The sequence below is a fragment of the Nomascus leucogenys genome, chromosome 20, assembly GCF_006542625.1.
Source record: "Nomascus leucogenys isolate Asia chromosome 20, Asia_NLE_v1, whole genome shotgun sequence".
NCBI lineage: Eukaryota > Metazoa > Chordata > Mammalia > Primates > Hylobatidae > Nomascus > Nomascus leucogenys.
In genome coordinates, this window is record NC_044400.1 from 38,476,487 (window position 1) to 38,492,173 (window position 15,687).

Consider the following 15,687-nt stretch of genomic DNA (forward strand, 5'->3'; position numbering starts at 1 on the left):
TGGAACCACCATCCACAAACCTAGCAACTCTTGGTTGGTCAGTTGAGAGCTGTTTATTGGGCACTATAGAATCCAGCAGCTACTCACACAGTTCCAGAGTCAGTCTTTGGGTTAGAGAAGCCCCCTGCTCATGAGTGCCTCCTCCTTGCACCCACCAGATAGCATGATCCTGTATCAACCATTTCCATTTTATGATGGAACTCTTTTAGATACTGCTATCTCCATTAGAGTATTCCCTTGACATCACCTGAGACAGCATGGATATTTCAGGTGTCAAGATCATTTTATGTTCTTCAGTCATAGATGTAGCTATAGTTGGCATCCATAGCAAAGCAGTAAATGCCCCTCTAGTAGAAGTTCTCTAGTCCAGAGTCCCAGTAGTTGTCACTGGGAGGTGCTAACTGGCTTTTACTGTAAGACCTAGTAAACAGTCAACAAAGGACTATCAAGTAGAAAATTTGTCCCTACCAGCATTCCAACTTTCTCTACACTATAGCTTGGGCAGTCATACTGGCTCCCATTTATCATGTCCAATTAATATTGCTTGAAGGGCAGATTTACATGCCCTCTGTTTTACAGTAGAAGAAACATTCCCAAGTCAGATACAATGTTCATTCCCATAAAACATTTAGATAAAGGAGACACAGCTACTTTACATAAAGCCTGTTCAAACATTCCAACTTTCATAGTCTTATAAACCCTTATGATTTTATGTTTTAGTCCTAGGAACTTCTTTACCTCCAGAACATTTTCCCTCTGTTGTGCAAAAGGCTTTAGGTTCCCAGCAGGGGGTTGAGCCAAGGGACCCTGGCCCTTTTGTCAGTCTTTGTCTTGATTAACCTGCTTCAGTTTTACCCTGAAACAATTGTTGGTCAGGCTTATCATTACAATCTCTGTCTTTTAGCTTTTTAAGTTTCTGCAGACTGGGGATATAGCAAACTAATTTTGGGCTCTTTAATGTTGGGTAACCAGCAGGGGCTCCTTTTGGTCCACACAACCTTCAATAGTGTTGTATTAAGACCCTTGTTTTAACCCTATAAATTTCCATTTTATTCATTTGATTTTTTAATAACCATCTAAAGATTTCCTCCCTGCTGGGACAAGTTCCATGACTCTTTCCTTTCTTTTTCTTCATTCTCTTTCTACCCATTTAGTTTTATCTATGTCATTTTTTTCCTTCATTTTGAAACAACCTTTAAATAACCTCTAAACTAGAAAAAACTACTTTTTCTTAAGCAAAAACTATATCCTATCTTTTATGTAGCCTTCTTCACCAAAAACTTATCTTTCTTTCTTTATACACTGTATATATAGAATTGTTTCTCTTACATCTAGTAGTTTTAATTACATACACTAACTACTATTGTAACTCTTAGTAGTACTAATTTCCAGTAAAAAATCTAGGAAGTGATTAATTTTAATTAAGCTCACATACAAGTCAAGCAAGTGTCAAGAACGTCACAGAAGCAGCAGTTTTATGACCTTTAGCAGAGACAACCTAAACCTGTCTGACCAGTAGGTCTAGGCAAAATGTCTGAATTAAATTCTGGAGATGTTTCTATTTTATTTTACCAACAATTTAAAAACTAGTTTCATTTACCAAAGGTTTTCTTAGATCACATAGAAATGTCACACACACATAACACATATAGACATATAGGCATACAGGCACACAGGAGCAAACCTTACAGCTTTCATAAAGAATTGTCATTGCCAGCTTTCAGATAGTTTTCATTTTCCCTTTTGTTAGCACAGCATACCCTGTAGCAATTTATTTTTCATCCTGGAAGTAAAAATTGCTTTATCAAGTCACATGAAAACCTGAGCATAGATGGCTTACCTCATTCTTAATTCTTAGAGAAGCCCCTGGGGCTTTCTACTGACCACCACGAGGTTGTCCCTCCTGGTAAATTTCCTTTATTAGGCCAAACCTCTGTCACAGCCAGAATGATCCAGGCCATAAAGCTACAATTCCCTTGTGTATGCCTTGCATTATGAAGGCGTTGCTGGAGGGCTGGGTGGGTAGTAATGTCACTCATTTTTTTCTGCTTCATTCCTGGCTAGGGAAATATCATCACCTCCTGTGTCCCACAGTTAGACCATCCAAGCAGCCAGGGGTTCCCTAGGTAGTTGTTGTTTTTTATTTTTTTTATCTCATTTATGCTGGAGGTTGCAAATTTTTTGTGTGTGAAAAATCAGACCTTGATGATGACTTTGAGCAGTAGGATATAAATAACTCCCACAAGCTTAGTGTTCCAGTAATGGAACACTAGGCATGAATGGGTTAAAGGCTAATCAAGTGAAGCAGTGGGCGTAGAGAAGGAAAAAAGAAATCTGTAACTGGTTGTCATCAATTAGTAGTAAACACTACTGTGCTAGGACCAGCCAGTAGTTGGTTAAAGGTCTTTGCAATCTCTGAGTTCTGCAGCAGTGTATTCCCTGGCCGGGAGAGTCTCCTGTAGTGGCTCATCCTCATTTTGCTGCAGTTGTTGCACTTTCACTTTCCTTAGCATGAGGGGCACGCTTACTCTAATGCTTTCTTCCTGATTGATCATTTGCTACCTTGACTTTTAGTACTTAAGTGTTTCGGGTTTTTTTGGCTTGAAGTTAGTTATTTTAAAATAATTTACATTGATATTACATAATGTCTTTTATAAATAAAGTGTTAATAGATGTTTAATTCCATTTAGAAATAAATGTGCTGAAATTGCTATACTTTAAGAAAGAAATAAAATGAAAGGGTAAAATGTATAGAGGGAGCTACTCTGTGCTGAGTAAGGGGACCTGGGTCTACCTGTGACTTTTCTAGTCTACTTTTTGCATCTGTAAGAGGAGTTGGACTAGAAGATGATCTCTACAATTCTCTGCATTTCTGATCTAGTATTCTAGTTAGTTATTGTTTCCAGCCTTTTAAACTCATGCTTTCTCATTTTAACTCCTGCTTATTATCATGCATCAAGATTTTGCTGAGTGCTTGTTTTTGTAGTTGATGTTAAAAAAACAATAGTAGATGACTTTGCTTGATTCTAACTACACATAACCATGCCCACAGGATTCTTTCTTCCATGCCTCTCTGGAGACCCTACAATGAGAGGCAGATATAGGGGAGTGAGTAGCTAAATGGCAGCCTGGGGACCAAATCCTGGCTCTGCGACTTACTAGCTGCTTGACTTGGTGCAAATTACCCAGCCAGTCTTTCTGTTCTCATTTCCTTACCTGTGAAGTAATGTGGGAATAACAGTAGTACCTCTGTAATAGGACTGTTTTGATGAATAAATAAATTAATATGCTAGAACATTAGAACAGAATAAATTTTCAATAAATAAGTGGGTTGCTGTTAGACTGTATGTATGTATGTATTTATTTATTTATGATAGTATCTCTCTCTGTCGCCCAGGCTGGAGTGCAGTGCTGTGATCTCAGCTTACTGCAACCTCCGCCCTGGAGTTCAAGTGTTTCTCCTGCCTCAGCCTCCCGAGTAGCTGAGATTACAGGCGTGCACCACCATGCCTGGCTAATATTTAGTAAAGATGGGGTATTTTTAGTAGAGATGGGGTTCTGCCACGTTGGCCAGGCTAGTCTTGAACTCCCAACCTCAACTGATCTGCCTACCTCGGCCTCCCAAGGTGCTGGGATTACAGGCATGAGCCACCGTGCCTGGCCTCTATTATACTTTTTACTGACCAGTTACAATTATTATCCCTAATTGTTATCATATTTTTGTGGAGCCTTATTTGATTCCATTGTTTTTCCTATCAAGAAGAGTACAATTTGTTTTATTTTTCAACTAATAAAGGACACGCTTTTCATCTTAAAGCAATTTAAATACCAGAGATTGATGGTAGTGTTACTGGACAGAGAGGTATTTGAGGTTCGTAGGGTCTATTTCTTGCTTTTCAGCTTGGAACCTGAGAAAGATTTGACCTTTAGTCCTTTAGCATTGTTTCCAACTATTGATTTTCTCTGTTTAAGTTACTTGTGCCTCCATCTCTCCTTTTGTAAAGGCTGATATTTGGCTGGGTGTGTTGGCTTATGCCTGTAATCCCAGCACTTTGGGACATCAAGGCGGGTGGATCACTGGAGGTCAGAAGTTGGAAACCAAGCTGGCCAACATGGTGAAACCCTGTCTCTACTGAAAATACAAAAATTAGCTGGACATGGTGTTGCATGCCTGTAATTCCAGCTACTTGGGAGGCTGAGGCAGGAGAATTGCTTGAACCCGGGAAATGGAGATTGTGGTGAGCCGAGATCGCGCCACTGCACTCCAGCCTGGGCAACAGTGTGAGACTCTGTCTCAAAAAAAAGAAAAAAAAAAGACTGGTATTTAACTTCAACTTCTAGAGAATTAAGAATTTTTAAATTCATTCTTATAAAAACCACTGAGACACTTTTAGGAAAATTCAGTGTGGATTGAAAATCATACTGAGTCAGGAATCAAAGCTTATAACAAATAAAAAAATGTATGAAATGAAACCCAATCATTAAGAAATACATTTTTCCATGACAGTTTTCCTACACGTCCAGGCCTTACAGGAATTGCAAAATCTTGTCTCTCAGTTCTGGAAGGGCACTTGAGAGATTATCTGATTGAAATGTCTCACCATTTGTGAGGATTTGTGATTGTGGGGAATTGAGTGTGATTTCTTTAACTACTCTCATAGCGCAGTAATTTGAAGTACAAAGTCATGTGGGTGGGACAAAACAAGGGGCCCTACTGGTAAGTTGTGCTTCTTCAAAGCAGATTTTCTGGGAAAGAATAATAATCATCAAATTATAATATTAGGTTCTTCAGTCTTCTCCATGGCAGTGCTATTAGTAATTGGAATAAAAAAATTTTTTTCTGAACTTGGATTTTAGGATAAAGAAGGCGGTTTTATGGTAAGAGATTCCAGTCAACCAGGCTTGTACACAGTCTCCCTTTATACCAAGTTTGGAGGGTGAGTAAGCCTGCCATTTTTTTTATATATATAATTTAGAGTTTTTGCATGAACTTCCTATGTAGTTTATATGGATTCCTAATTTTCATAAAAATATGCAGCATTTCACCATTAAAAAGAAAACCTGAACTTGATTTCTAAAGTGTATATACTGTTTTTTATATTTATAGTTTCAGTAATTTTCCCTATAGTTTTTCATATATATTTGTTGAGTATGGCTATAATAACTTTAGGAACATTCAACAAACATTTATAGTGAACCGTGCTGGTCACTAAGGATAAAAACATGAGCAAAGGAAGCAGAGACTCTGCCCACCAGTAGTTAGTAGATGCTGCAGCCCAGTAACAGACAGTGATGGTAGTAAGTGCCATGTGGGAGGGTAATGCGTGTGTGTGGCGGGTTTGGGGATGGGGGATGGTACACAGCCCAGACACGTCTTGAGTTAGTCATGAACGCTCTCCCAAGTGACATCCAGGCTGAGACCTGATAGGTGAGCAGGAAAAACTTGGAGGGAGGGGACGGAGTGTTTCTGACCCAGGAAATTGCCTGGACCTAGAGGGGAGAGAGTATATGGTGAGTTCAAGGCACTGAAAAGTATGTTGTAGCTGCGTGGTAGAATGGGAGGGAGCACAGAGTGAAGGGAGGAGAGAGAAGCCTGAGAATTGAAGCAGAGGCAAGTTCACGTCAACGTCAGTGAGTCTGAGCTTTACCCTAAGAGCAACAGGAGTCACCTTGAAAGTATTTTTAGCAAGAGAGGACTAGAGAAGATCTGTGCTCTAGAAAGGTACCTCAAGTTGAATATTTAAAAGTCTAATTTATTCACTATTGGCGATTTAAGTGTTCTAGACATTTGTAAGTTTATGCAACAGCAGGAACAAAAAGCAGTAGCTGCTAATAGCTATTTTGAGACTTCCAACTGTTGTTAAATGGAATTCATAAATGTTCTCTTTCAAAATCACATACAAAGGGCCAAGTATGTTTTCAGTGAGTACTTGAAAAACTTCGACACGCTAATATGAAAGACGAAGCTAAGAAGAACAAGGGGAAAGTAAAACTTGTGCCAGGAATAGACGGGATCATATGGAGAGACACTGTGGTTGCCCTTGTAGAAAACATCTTAAGAATGAAGTTCTATTATTTCAACTTGGTTCTGACACATTTTGATTTTTGTTCTAGAGAAGGTTCATCGGGTTTCAGGCATTATCATATAAAGGAAACAACAACATCTCCAAAGAAGTATTACCTAGCTGAAAAACATGCTTTCGGCTCCATTCCTGAGATTATTGAATATCATAAGCACAACGCAGCAGGTAAGTGAGCTGTGAAAACCTACTTCAAATATAAGGTAGTGATTAAAATGATCAGATACTGTGATTAATTCCTTGAGCAGTTTTATTTTATAGTTAGTTCATTGTAGAATGTGGTTGATTTAAAATTACTGCATATTAAAGGAATGATATATACAAAGAAAAATGAGAAATAATACCAAGTTTTATAAAAAGCTCTGTCTTGACCTTAGGACATGAGTTATTCCAGTGGTATATAGTAAATGTTCACATTACATTTATACACTGTTGGTGGGAGTGTAAATTAGTTCTGCCATTGTGGAAGACAGTGTGATGATTCCTCAAAGACCTAAAGACAGAAACGCCATTCAACCCAGCAATCCCATTACTGGGTATGTACCCAAAGGAATATAAATCATTCTATTATAAAGACACATGCATGTGGGTGTTCACTGCAGCACTATTCATAATAGCAAAGACATGGAATCAACCTGAATGTCCATCAGTGATAGACAGGATAAAGAAAATCTGGTACACATACAACATGGAATCTGTGAAGCCGTAAAAGAATGAGATCATGTCCTTTGCAGGGACACGGATGGAGCTGGAGGCCATTATCCTTAGCTAACTAACACAGGAACAGAAAACCAAATACCACATGGTCTGTCTTATAAGTGGAAGCTAAATAATGGGAATACATGGACACATAGAGGGGAACAACACACACTGGAGTCTTTTGGAGGGTGGAGGTTTGGAGGAGGGAGAGGATCAGGAAAAACAACTAATGGGTACTAGGCTTAATACCTGGGTGATGAATAATCTGTACAACAGACCCCCATGACATAAGTTTACCCATGTAACAAAGTTGCACTTGTAACCCTGAACTTAAAAGTTGAGAAAGTTCACATTTATGTGGTATATATGTCCTTGATACTAAAGTCCAAGAAATGTCTATTTCAGAATAGTCACAGAAGATGCCAGGCAAGCCAGGATTCAGTCCTATGCTATAGGTTTCCAGAGACTACAGTAATCATGTCCCACAAGTTAACCATCTTGAATCTCTGGTACACTTACCACCAGAGTGGGAACAAACTGAATACCAAAAAATAACAGAAACCACATTCATGAAAATTAAAGTTCCACAAGATTATATAGAAAGATTTCCAGCCTTTGACTTTAAAAATGTAACTGGGCAGGGATAGCCCAGTGTTTCACCCAACTTATGAAAAATTTTGAAAGTTTGTTGAAGGCACCCTTTGCAAGGCCTATTATTTTGTGATTGTTCACTTTTTTTTCAGATAATAATGGTTATTTAGATAAAATTTACATACTATAAAGCTCACCCATTTAAAGTATACAATTCAGTGGTTTTTAGCATATTTACAGAGTTGTGCCAACTATCAGCATAATCTAATTTTTTTTAAAGAACATTGTCATCATCCCAAGAAGAAATCTTGTATCAAATAATTGTCATCCCATCCCCCTTCACCAGCCCAGCCCCAGGCAACCATTAACCTACTTTCTGTCTCTCTTATAGATTTGCCTATTCTGGACATTTCATATAAATGGAATTATAGAATATGTGGTCTTCCGTGACTAGCTTCTCTGACTTAACTGTTTTTGACGTTGTCATGTTGTAGTATGTAGATGTATTCCATTCCCTTTTTTAAAAACATACATCATGAGTTTATTGAAATAATCAGATAATATAAACAAAATGAACAGGGCTTGACACATAGTAATTGCACAATAACTTCTACCTATTATTGAGTTACAACCCAGAGCCTAACACAATATTTGTGGAATGCTTAGGTTCTCAGGCCAGCATACAAGTCTACATTTAACTCTTAAATAAAATAAGTTTCATATTGAGTATAATAGTGCTAAATGGTGAGACAGGATCAACCCCTCTATCTCCGAATATAGGGGGATTATCTTACCATCCACCTGTTGTATTAGAAAGTCATGCTTCATCTACTTATGGAAGCCAAGACACAGCCTAGATATGTATGAACTATAGATATAATGATGTTAAGGGAAAAAATTGCTGACAATATCACCAGGGATTCTAGGCAATGTAAATTACCATTAATGTTTATTGCTGTGATAGAGTTCCTGAACACATTGTTAGAAATTGGTTTGTGGCCAGGTATACAAATAATTCATTGTATGGATTTTGTTTATTATTCATCAGTTGATGGACATTTGGGTTGTTTCCACATTTGTTCTCTTATGAATAACGCTTCTGTAAACAGTTGTGTACCAGTTTTTGCGTGGAAATATGTTTTCATTTCTTTTGGGTATTTACCTAGTTATGGGTATGCTGCGTCATATGGTAACTCTGTGTTTAACATTTCAGGAACTGATTTCATATCCATTTATATCTCATTCTGTTGTTTTCTTTTTTGGTGTTTTTGCTCCCTAATTTTTTCTTCCGTGTTCCTATATAAGTTTTATTTTTCACCATCATCTCAATTCATTCAACAAACATGTATCAAGTGCCTACTGCATGCCAGAAACAGAGCCAGGCTTTGGGGAGACTGTGGTGGATTAGGGGTAGTCACTGATCCTGATTTTCCCAGACCCTACCACTTGTGGGGAGACAGAGAAGTACATAACGATTTTAAATTGCTTTGAGATATCTTGTAGTAGAGGAAATACAGAGTGCTATGGGTGTTTATGGAAGAGACACCTCCTGTTTCTTATTTAGTGCTGTATGCGACTCGGGTTAAAAGATCCACACCGATTTCCAGTAGTTGGTATTCCCAGTTGTTGCTATCCTAGAGCCCAATTTTTATGCTAAGATTGTTAATACTGAGTCATGTCAGGTGAATAACTTTCATTTTTAGCAGATTAAGATAATTCCCTTTCATAGTTCAGCTCTCATATTGGAAAAGAACATGAAATAACTGTTAGAAACCTTTTAACATCCTTTAAAATATTTGAAAAAAGAGAAAGCTAGCATGGTGCCTGTTAAACACTGCAATATTTAAAAGAAAATGTTTGTTGAATGAATAAAAGCATATAGCACAGTGTTGTATGTACACACAGAGGATGAGCAGTAAATGAATAAATGATTATTTTCTTTTTTTATGTTTAAGATTAATTTTTTTAATTTTTTTATTTTTTATTTTTTTTTTATTATTATACTTTAGGTTTTAGGGTACATGTGCACAATGTGCAGGTTTGTTACATATGTATCCATGTGCCATGTTGGTGTGCTGCACCCATTAACTCGTCATTTAGCATTAGGTATATCTCCTAATGCTGTCCCTCCCCCCTCCCCCCACCCCACAACAGTCCCTGGAGTGTGATGTTCCCCTTCCTGTGTCCATGAGTTCTCATTGTTCAATTCCCACCTATGAGTGAGAACATGCGGTGTTTGGTTTTTTGTCCTTGCGATAGTTTACTGAGAATGATGGTTTCCAGTTTCATCCATGTCCCTACAAAGGACATGAACTCAATAAATGATGAATTTTCTAAGTGAGTTTCCTGTAACATGTGACTAAGCAGAATGATTTTGAATGAGTTTGACTGCAACGCTTTCTTTGATTATTAGGACTTGTCACCCGGCTTCGGTACCCAGTTAGTGTGAAAGGGAAGAATGCACCCACCACTGCAGGATTCAGCTATGGTAACTCTTATTTTGTGGTTGCATGAGCTAATTTTCCTTGAAAAGAATCCATTGTCATAAGATCAATTTGGATGTGTACTATTTCATATACTGGAACTGTTTTTATAAGTTTACAGTATAGGTTTTTAGATAATTATACTTAAGACCATAGCAGCCTAGGTATTCTATTTTCATCATTATTCATAATTCCATAGAAAACTTTCTGTCAGTGAAAAATAAGCATTATCATGTCAACATCTAAAATAAATCAAAGCCCTTGCTTGTTCTCACTAGCTTTATTGGTTACAAGAACGTAAGGATGGAGGTAAGAAAGAAAGCTTCCAACTTAATTGTCTTTGTTGCTTCTAGCAAAAGCCTTTAAAACAGCAGATTAGATTATTTCCAACTTGATGGAATTGAAAAAGAAAAAAAAAAAACCTGAGAAGGAAGAGTGGTAAAGAAGGAAGTATTTGTTTGACAAAAGTACCTTTAACTTTCAGGCTATATTATTATTAGCTTGTTGTGCAGAATTGCCTTGCCTTCTTCATTTCACGTTGGTTAGAAGGGGATTCATCCTCCCCACCTCTGGCAGTTCAGATGCAGGTTTCAAGTCTGTTCTGTGTTTTACCAGGAATAATTACAGTGTTATCCTGTAATTTTGAGGTCGATCTTGGTTATAGGTTCTTTTTCCCCTCTCTGATTCATGCTACGTTTTCCTTTTTAAATATGAACGCTTTCCCTTTCTGTCCTGCAGAGAAATGGGAGATTAACCCTTCCGAACTGACCTTTATGAGGGAATTGGGAAGTGGACTGTTTGGAGTTGTGAGGCTTGGCAAATGGCGAGCCCAGTACAAAGTCGCAATCAAAGCTATTCGGGAAGGTGCAATGTGCGAGGAGGACTTTATAGAAGAAGCTAAAGTGATGATGTAAGTTGCTATCATCTTTCTGGCTCACCTTTTTGTATTAAAAAGTGGCCCCTCACCAAAAACTTGGTAGTTTCTTTTCCTATAGTAACTACATATATGTATGTCTTCCTTCCCAGGAAACTGACACACCCGAAGTTAGTGCAGCTTTATGGTGTATGCACCCAACAGAAACCGATATACATTGTTACCGAGTTCATGGAAAGGGGCTGCCTTCTGAATTTCCTCCGACAGAGACAAGGTCATTTCAGTAGAGACGTGCTGCTGAGCATGTGTCAGGATGTGTGTGAAGGGATGGAGTATCTGGAGAGAAACAGCTTCATCCACAGAGATCTGGTAACCCGAGCCACCCATATTCCCACTCATTGGCTGAATTCCTTTGTAACACTGGCTCAGCAAATGTGCAAAAAATAGCCAATTTTTATTCTTAACAATCTTTCACCATTATTTTTAAAGTTGGTAAATTTAACTTGCCCCGTAATTTTAAAGGAAAGATCTTTATTCAGTCTAATGATTTACCTAGTTAATATCTCCAAGCAAGTTTCCATGTTTTAATTTTTTGATCTCGATAAGAATCCCATGAGATAGCTACTCACAGTGGATTCTCTTACCGTCACTCTTGTACAGATGAGAAAATTAGCTTCAGGGAAGTGAAAAGGCTTGCCTACTGTGATAAATAGGGAAGTTGGGGTTGGCCTTGACTTTCTAACTAGATCCCAAGTTCTTTTCCACCTCACATACTATAAACAGAAACTATAAGAGAAATCCTTTGGATTTTTAAAAAATCTCCCAAATCACTGGGAAAACATGGAGATTCATGTTAACTTCTCAAAATACCAGAAAAAGAAATCTGTTACCGGTTCTAAATTATTATGATGGAGATAATTTTTCCCTTCTCAACTGTTCTCACTCTCTCCTCCATTCTTCTTTTCCTTCTGTTTTTCTTCTCTACCTGTTCTTTACAAATGCTTTCAGCATATGAGTAGCGCTGTCTGTCCCCTGAAAATAATCAGCTGAAAATGTCTGTTTTCAGCATATCAGTAGCACTGTCTGTGCCCTGAAAATAATTCTTTCACCAAGAAGAGTGTAATTTTCATTTCGGACTTTCTCCCACATTTTAGTTTTAGCTTTCTAGTGATAAAGCATGGACACATTTCTTTTAGAAAGCAGAAAAACTTAAAAAAAATTTTTTTTCCTTTGAGACAGGTCTCACTTTGTCTTTCAGGCTGGAGTGCAGTGGCGCAATCTCGGCTCACTGCAGCCTCAACCTCCCGGGTTCAAGCGATCCTCCTGCCCTCAGCCCCCAAGTAGCTGAGACTATAAGCATGTGCCACCATGCCTGGCTAATTTTTGTAGAGATGGGGTTTCGCCATGTTGCTCAGACTGGTCTCGAACTCTTGAGCTTAAGCAATCTGCCTGCCTCAGCCTCCCAAGTGCTAGGATTACAGGTGTGAGCCACTGCACCCGGCCTTAGCAAAACATTTTTTAAAGTTAACAGTCACCTTAGACAGACATTGTTCTGATAAGTATTTTACAAATAAACTTGTTTAATCATAATTCTGGGAAGTAGATTTTCTTATTTTTCCCTTTTTACAGATGAGGAAACTGAGGTGCAAATAGGATAAAATAACTTCCAATGGGCAAGTAAATTGTAGAGCCAGGATTTGAACCCAGGGAGTTGGCTCTAAAGTCCCTACTTAACTACTATGCTATGCTCTCTAGAATTAAAACATATTAGAGAATTGAAGATTTGGAGATGGAACACTTGATTTCCTCGGTGTGTTTTGGGATACTTAACCTTATCTTAGATTCAGTTTGTGTGTCTGTAAATTGTGGGGTTATAATGTTGTTTGGCTTCCAAGACTGTTTTAAAGGTCACATTATTTGACTGGGGCAAAGGGCTTTGTAAAATAGACATGCTGTAGATAACATCAGTTATTGTTATCATTATGTCAGGGATGACAAAGAACATCTCTGTCAGTTGAAACTTGTGAATTAAGAACTAAGAACAAAATAGATGTCCTTATAGAACTGATAAAAACGGAGTATCTACGTGGGTGTGGCAGATTACACCTGTCCACACAGACGATGTTTTGGCAAAAATGATTCTTAGATTTCTGTGCCTATGATACTGGTATTACTATGGTAGGTTTGTGTCACCCCTTATGGGAAACTTTGGATGCTCTTGTCTCCTTGGTAAAGAATCCTGTTGACCATCCAGTGCAGGCATTGTGGAGTTGTGAAGTGTTTTCATAGGAAGATGCAGGCAGTCCAGGGAATGGACATTAACTCTCACTTTATAAGACTCTTAAAGTGCACTCAGCAAGAAGGAACCTCATATAAGTGGAATTGCCACATAGAGAAAATAGAATTATGAACAGTCAGGAAGAAAAACATATCTTGGTCTGTGGGTTATGGTATTAAAAATATTATCGGCCAGGTGTGGTGGCTCACGCCCGTAGTCCCAGCACTTTTGGAGGCCGAGGCGGGCGGATCACGAGGTCAAGAGATAGAGACCATCCTGGCAAACATGGTGAAACCCTGTCTCTACTAAAAATACAAAAAAAATTAGCCAGGCATGGTGGCAGATGCCTGTAGTCCCAGCTACTCGGGAGGCTGAGGCAGAAGAATCACTTGAACCCAGGAGGTGGAGGTTGCAGTGAGCCAAGATCGCACCACTGGACTCCAGCCTGGTGACAGAGCGAGACTGTCTCAAAAATCAAAAATTAAAAAATTAAAAAAAAATTCATGTCTTCCTTCTGAGAAATACCACATCTTTCTATCAAACTATTTTCTTGAACCTTGTAACCTTGAAGAACATGCAAGAAAATATAAATTAAATAATCCACAATTGTATTTGACCAATTTTGTACATCGTGTTATAATATACTGGGAACATAAATGAAAAAGCAAACTGTATTTACACATAGCTGTTCTTTTTGAGACAGAGTCTTGCTCTGTCGCCCAGGCTGGAGTGCAGTGGCACGATCTCTGCTCACTGCAACCTCCACCTCCCGGGTTCAAGCAATTCTCCTGCCTCCAATCCTAGGTAGCTGGGACTACAGTTGTGTGCCACCACACTTGGCTAATTTTTTTTGTATTTTTAATAGAGACGGGGTTTTCTCATGTTGGCCAGGCTGGTCTCGAACTCCTGACCTCAAGTTATCCAACCGCCTCAGTCTCCCAAAGTGTTGGGATTACAGGCACGAGCCACTGCACCCAGCCTGTTCTTTGACTGGGATGAGGTGACCAATCACTGAGCAGAAATATTGGATAAGAGATTGGTTGCCCATCATTTTGACGGTTGTGTGTTATTAAGCTCACCTAGTGAGAACCGGATTAAGGACTTCAAGAGATGTTCTCATTGTCAGTAAGAAAATTGGATAGTTTAATTAGAACAGGTCTGGGAGGGAGAAAAGTGAGTTGACCCTTCTATTAGCCCTTGTTTAAGAATGACAGTTGGCCGATGTGGTTGCTCATGACTATAACCCTAACACTGGGGGAGGCCAAGGCGGATGGATGAGGTCAGGAGTTCAAGACCAGCCTGGCCAACAAATACAATAATTAGCTGGGTGTGGTGGTGGGTGCCTGTAATCCCAGCTACTCTGGAGGCTGGGGCAGAAGAATCACTTGAAACTGGAAGGTGGAGGTTGCAGTGAGCCAAGATTGTGTCACTGCACTCCAGCCTGGGCGACAGAGGCAGACTCTGTCTCAAAAAAAAAATTGGTAAAGATTATGTAATAATGCCTTATCACAACTACAACTTTCTGACCTGCCTTTCTATTCATTTTTTCAAATACACAATGGAAAGACTTCCATAGGGGTAAAAACAACTTATTAAAGGATGTTTCCACTCTCTGCAAATGTTGACTAGGTTACGCTAAATTTAATATAAATAGAACTACATTTTCCTATTTAAATGGTAGAATTTTTAAACTAATACACCATCATAATGTTGTTTTCCAGGCTGCCAGAAATTGTCTAGTAAGTGAGGCGGGAGTTGTAAAAGTATCTGATTTTGGAATGGCCAGGTATGTCCAAGTATATGTGGTTTTAGGTGATGTTTGCATTTTTTTGGTGGAATTAATAAGTGTGGGAATAATTTGCACTGATGAAGCAGAAAGGAAATCTTGTTAACTGGTTCTCAGTTTAAGTATATATTGTGATGGTAGCAATTCTCTCCACTAGGTGGTAGTATAGCCTGTTAAATACACTATATTTCCTGGTGTGGATTAGATTTCTAGAATCTTTTGTTTTCACAAAAACATATTTGGTGGTGAGGTTCTTAGTATGTCCATGTCTGCAGTGTTTTTCTTCTCTTAATTTTTATAATTTAATAGTATTATAAAATTCTTTTTAAAGGTATTTAGTTTATTTTTTTCTCTCTTCTCCCTCCGTCTGTCCATTCATTCATCCATACATCCACCCATAAAAAATCAGGTGCCTGCTCTGTGCCAGGCATAATGATAAGCTGAACCATATAGAGAATAAGACCTACAAGTTCTTGCCCGCATGCAGCTTACATTGAGGAAGAAGGTGAATCAGAAGACCTGATAAAGTTACATGATCGAGCAGGGTCGATATTAGTAAATTGTGGCTGTCAGTCTGACCCACACCTCATTTGCGTTTCACATTTTTAAATGGATGAAAAAAATGAAAAGAATATTATGACATATAAAAAAATATCTGAAATTCCAATGTCATTGTCCATAAAAATAGTGTGATTGAGACACAGCCTCACTCATTCATTTAAGTGTTACCTGTGACTGCTTTCCCGCTACAGATGCAGAGTCAAGTAGTTGTCACGGGGACTGTATGGCCTGCCAGATCTGAAATATGTGTTATCTGGCCTTTTACGGAAAAGTTGACTGATCCCTGTAATAGAGATAATTTGGGGTGGTGCTGAATGATGATGCGGGGCAAGAGT

At 38.5% G+C, this 15,687-nt stretch overlaps 1 protein-coding gene across 1 annotated transcript in view; it reads left to right on the plus strand.

Annotated features, from left to right (window-relative positions):
- The window catches only part of TEC (tec protein tyrosine kinase), a 148,010-nt gene that overhangs the window by 127,646 nt on the left and 4,677 nt on the right, over positions 1-15,687 (plus strand). The window contains exons 10-15 of the mRNA XM_003258426.3: positions 4,858-4,937; positions 6,115-6,248; positions 9,784-9,858; positions 10,592-10,763; positions 10,880-11,096; positions 14,727-14,791. Of these exons, the coding sequence (XP_003258474.1) occupies positions 4,858-4,937; positions 6,115-6,248; positions 9,784-9,858; positions 10,592-10,763; positions 10,880-11,096; positions 14,727-14,791 (743 nt within the window). The remainder of the gene's footprint in view (positions 1-4,857; positions 4,938-6,114; positions 6,249-9,783; positions 9,859-10,591; positions 10,764-10,879; positions 11,097-14,726; positions 14,792-15,687) is intronic.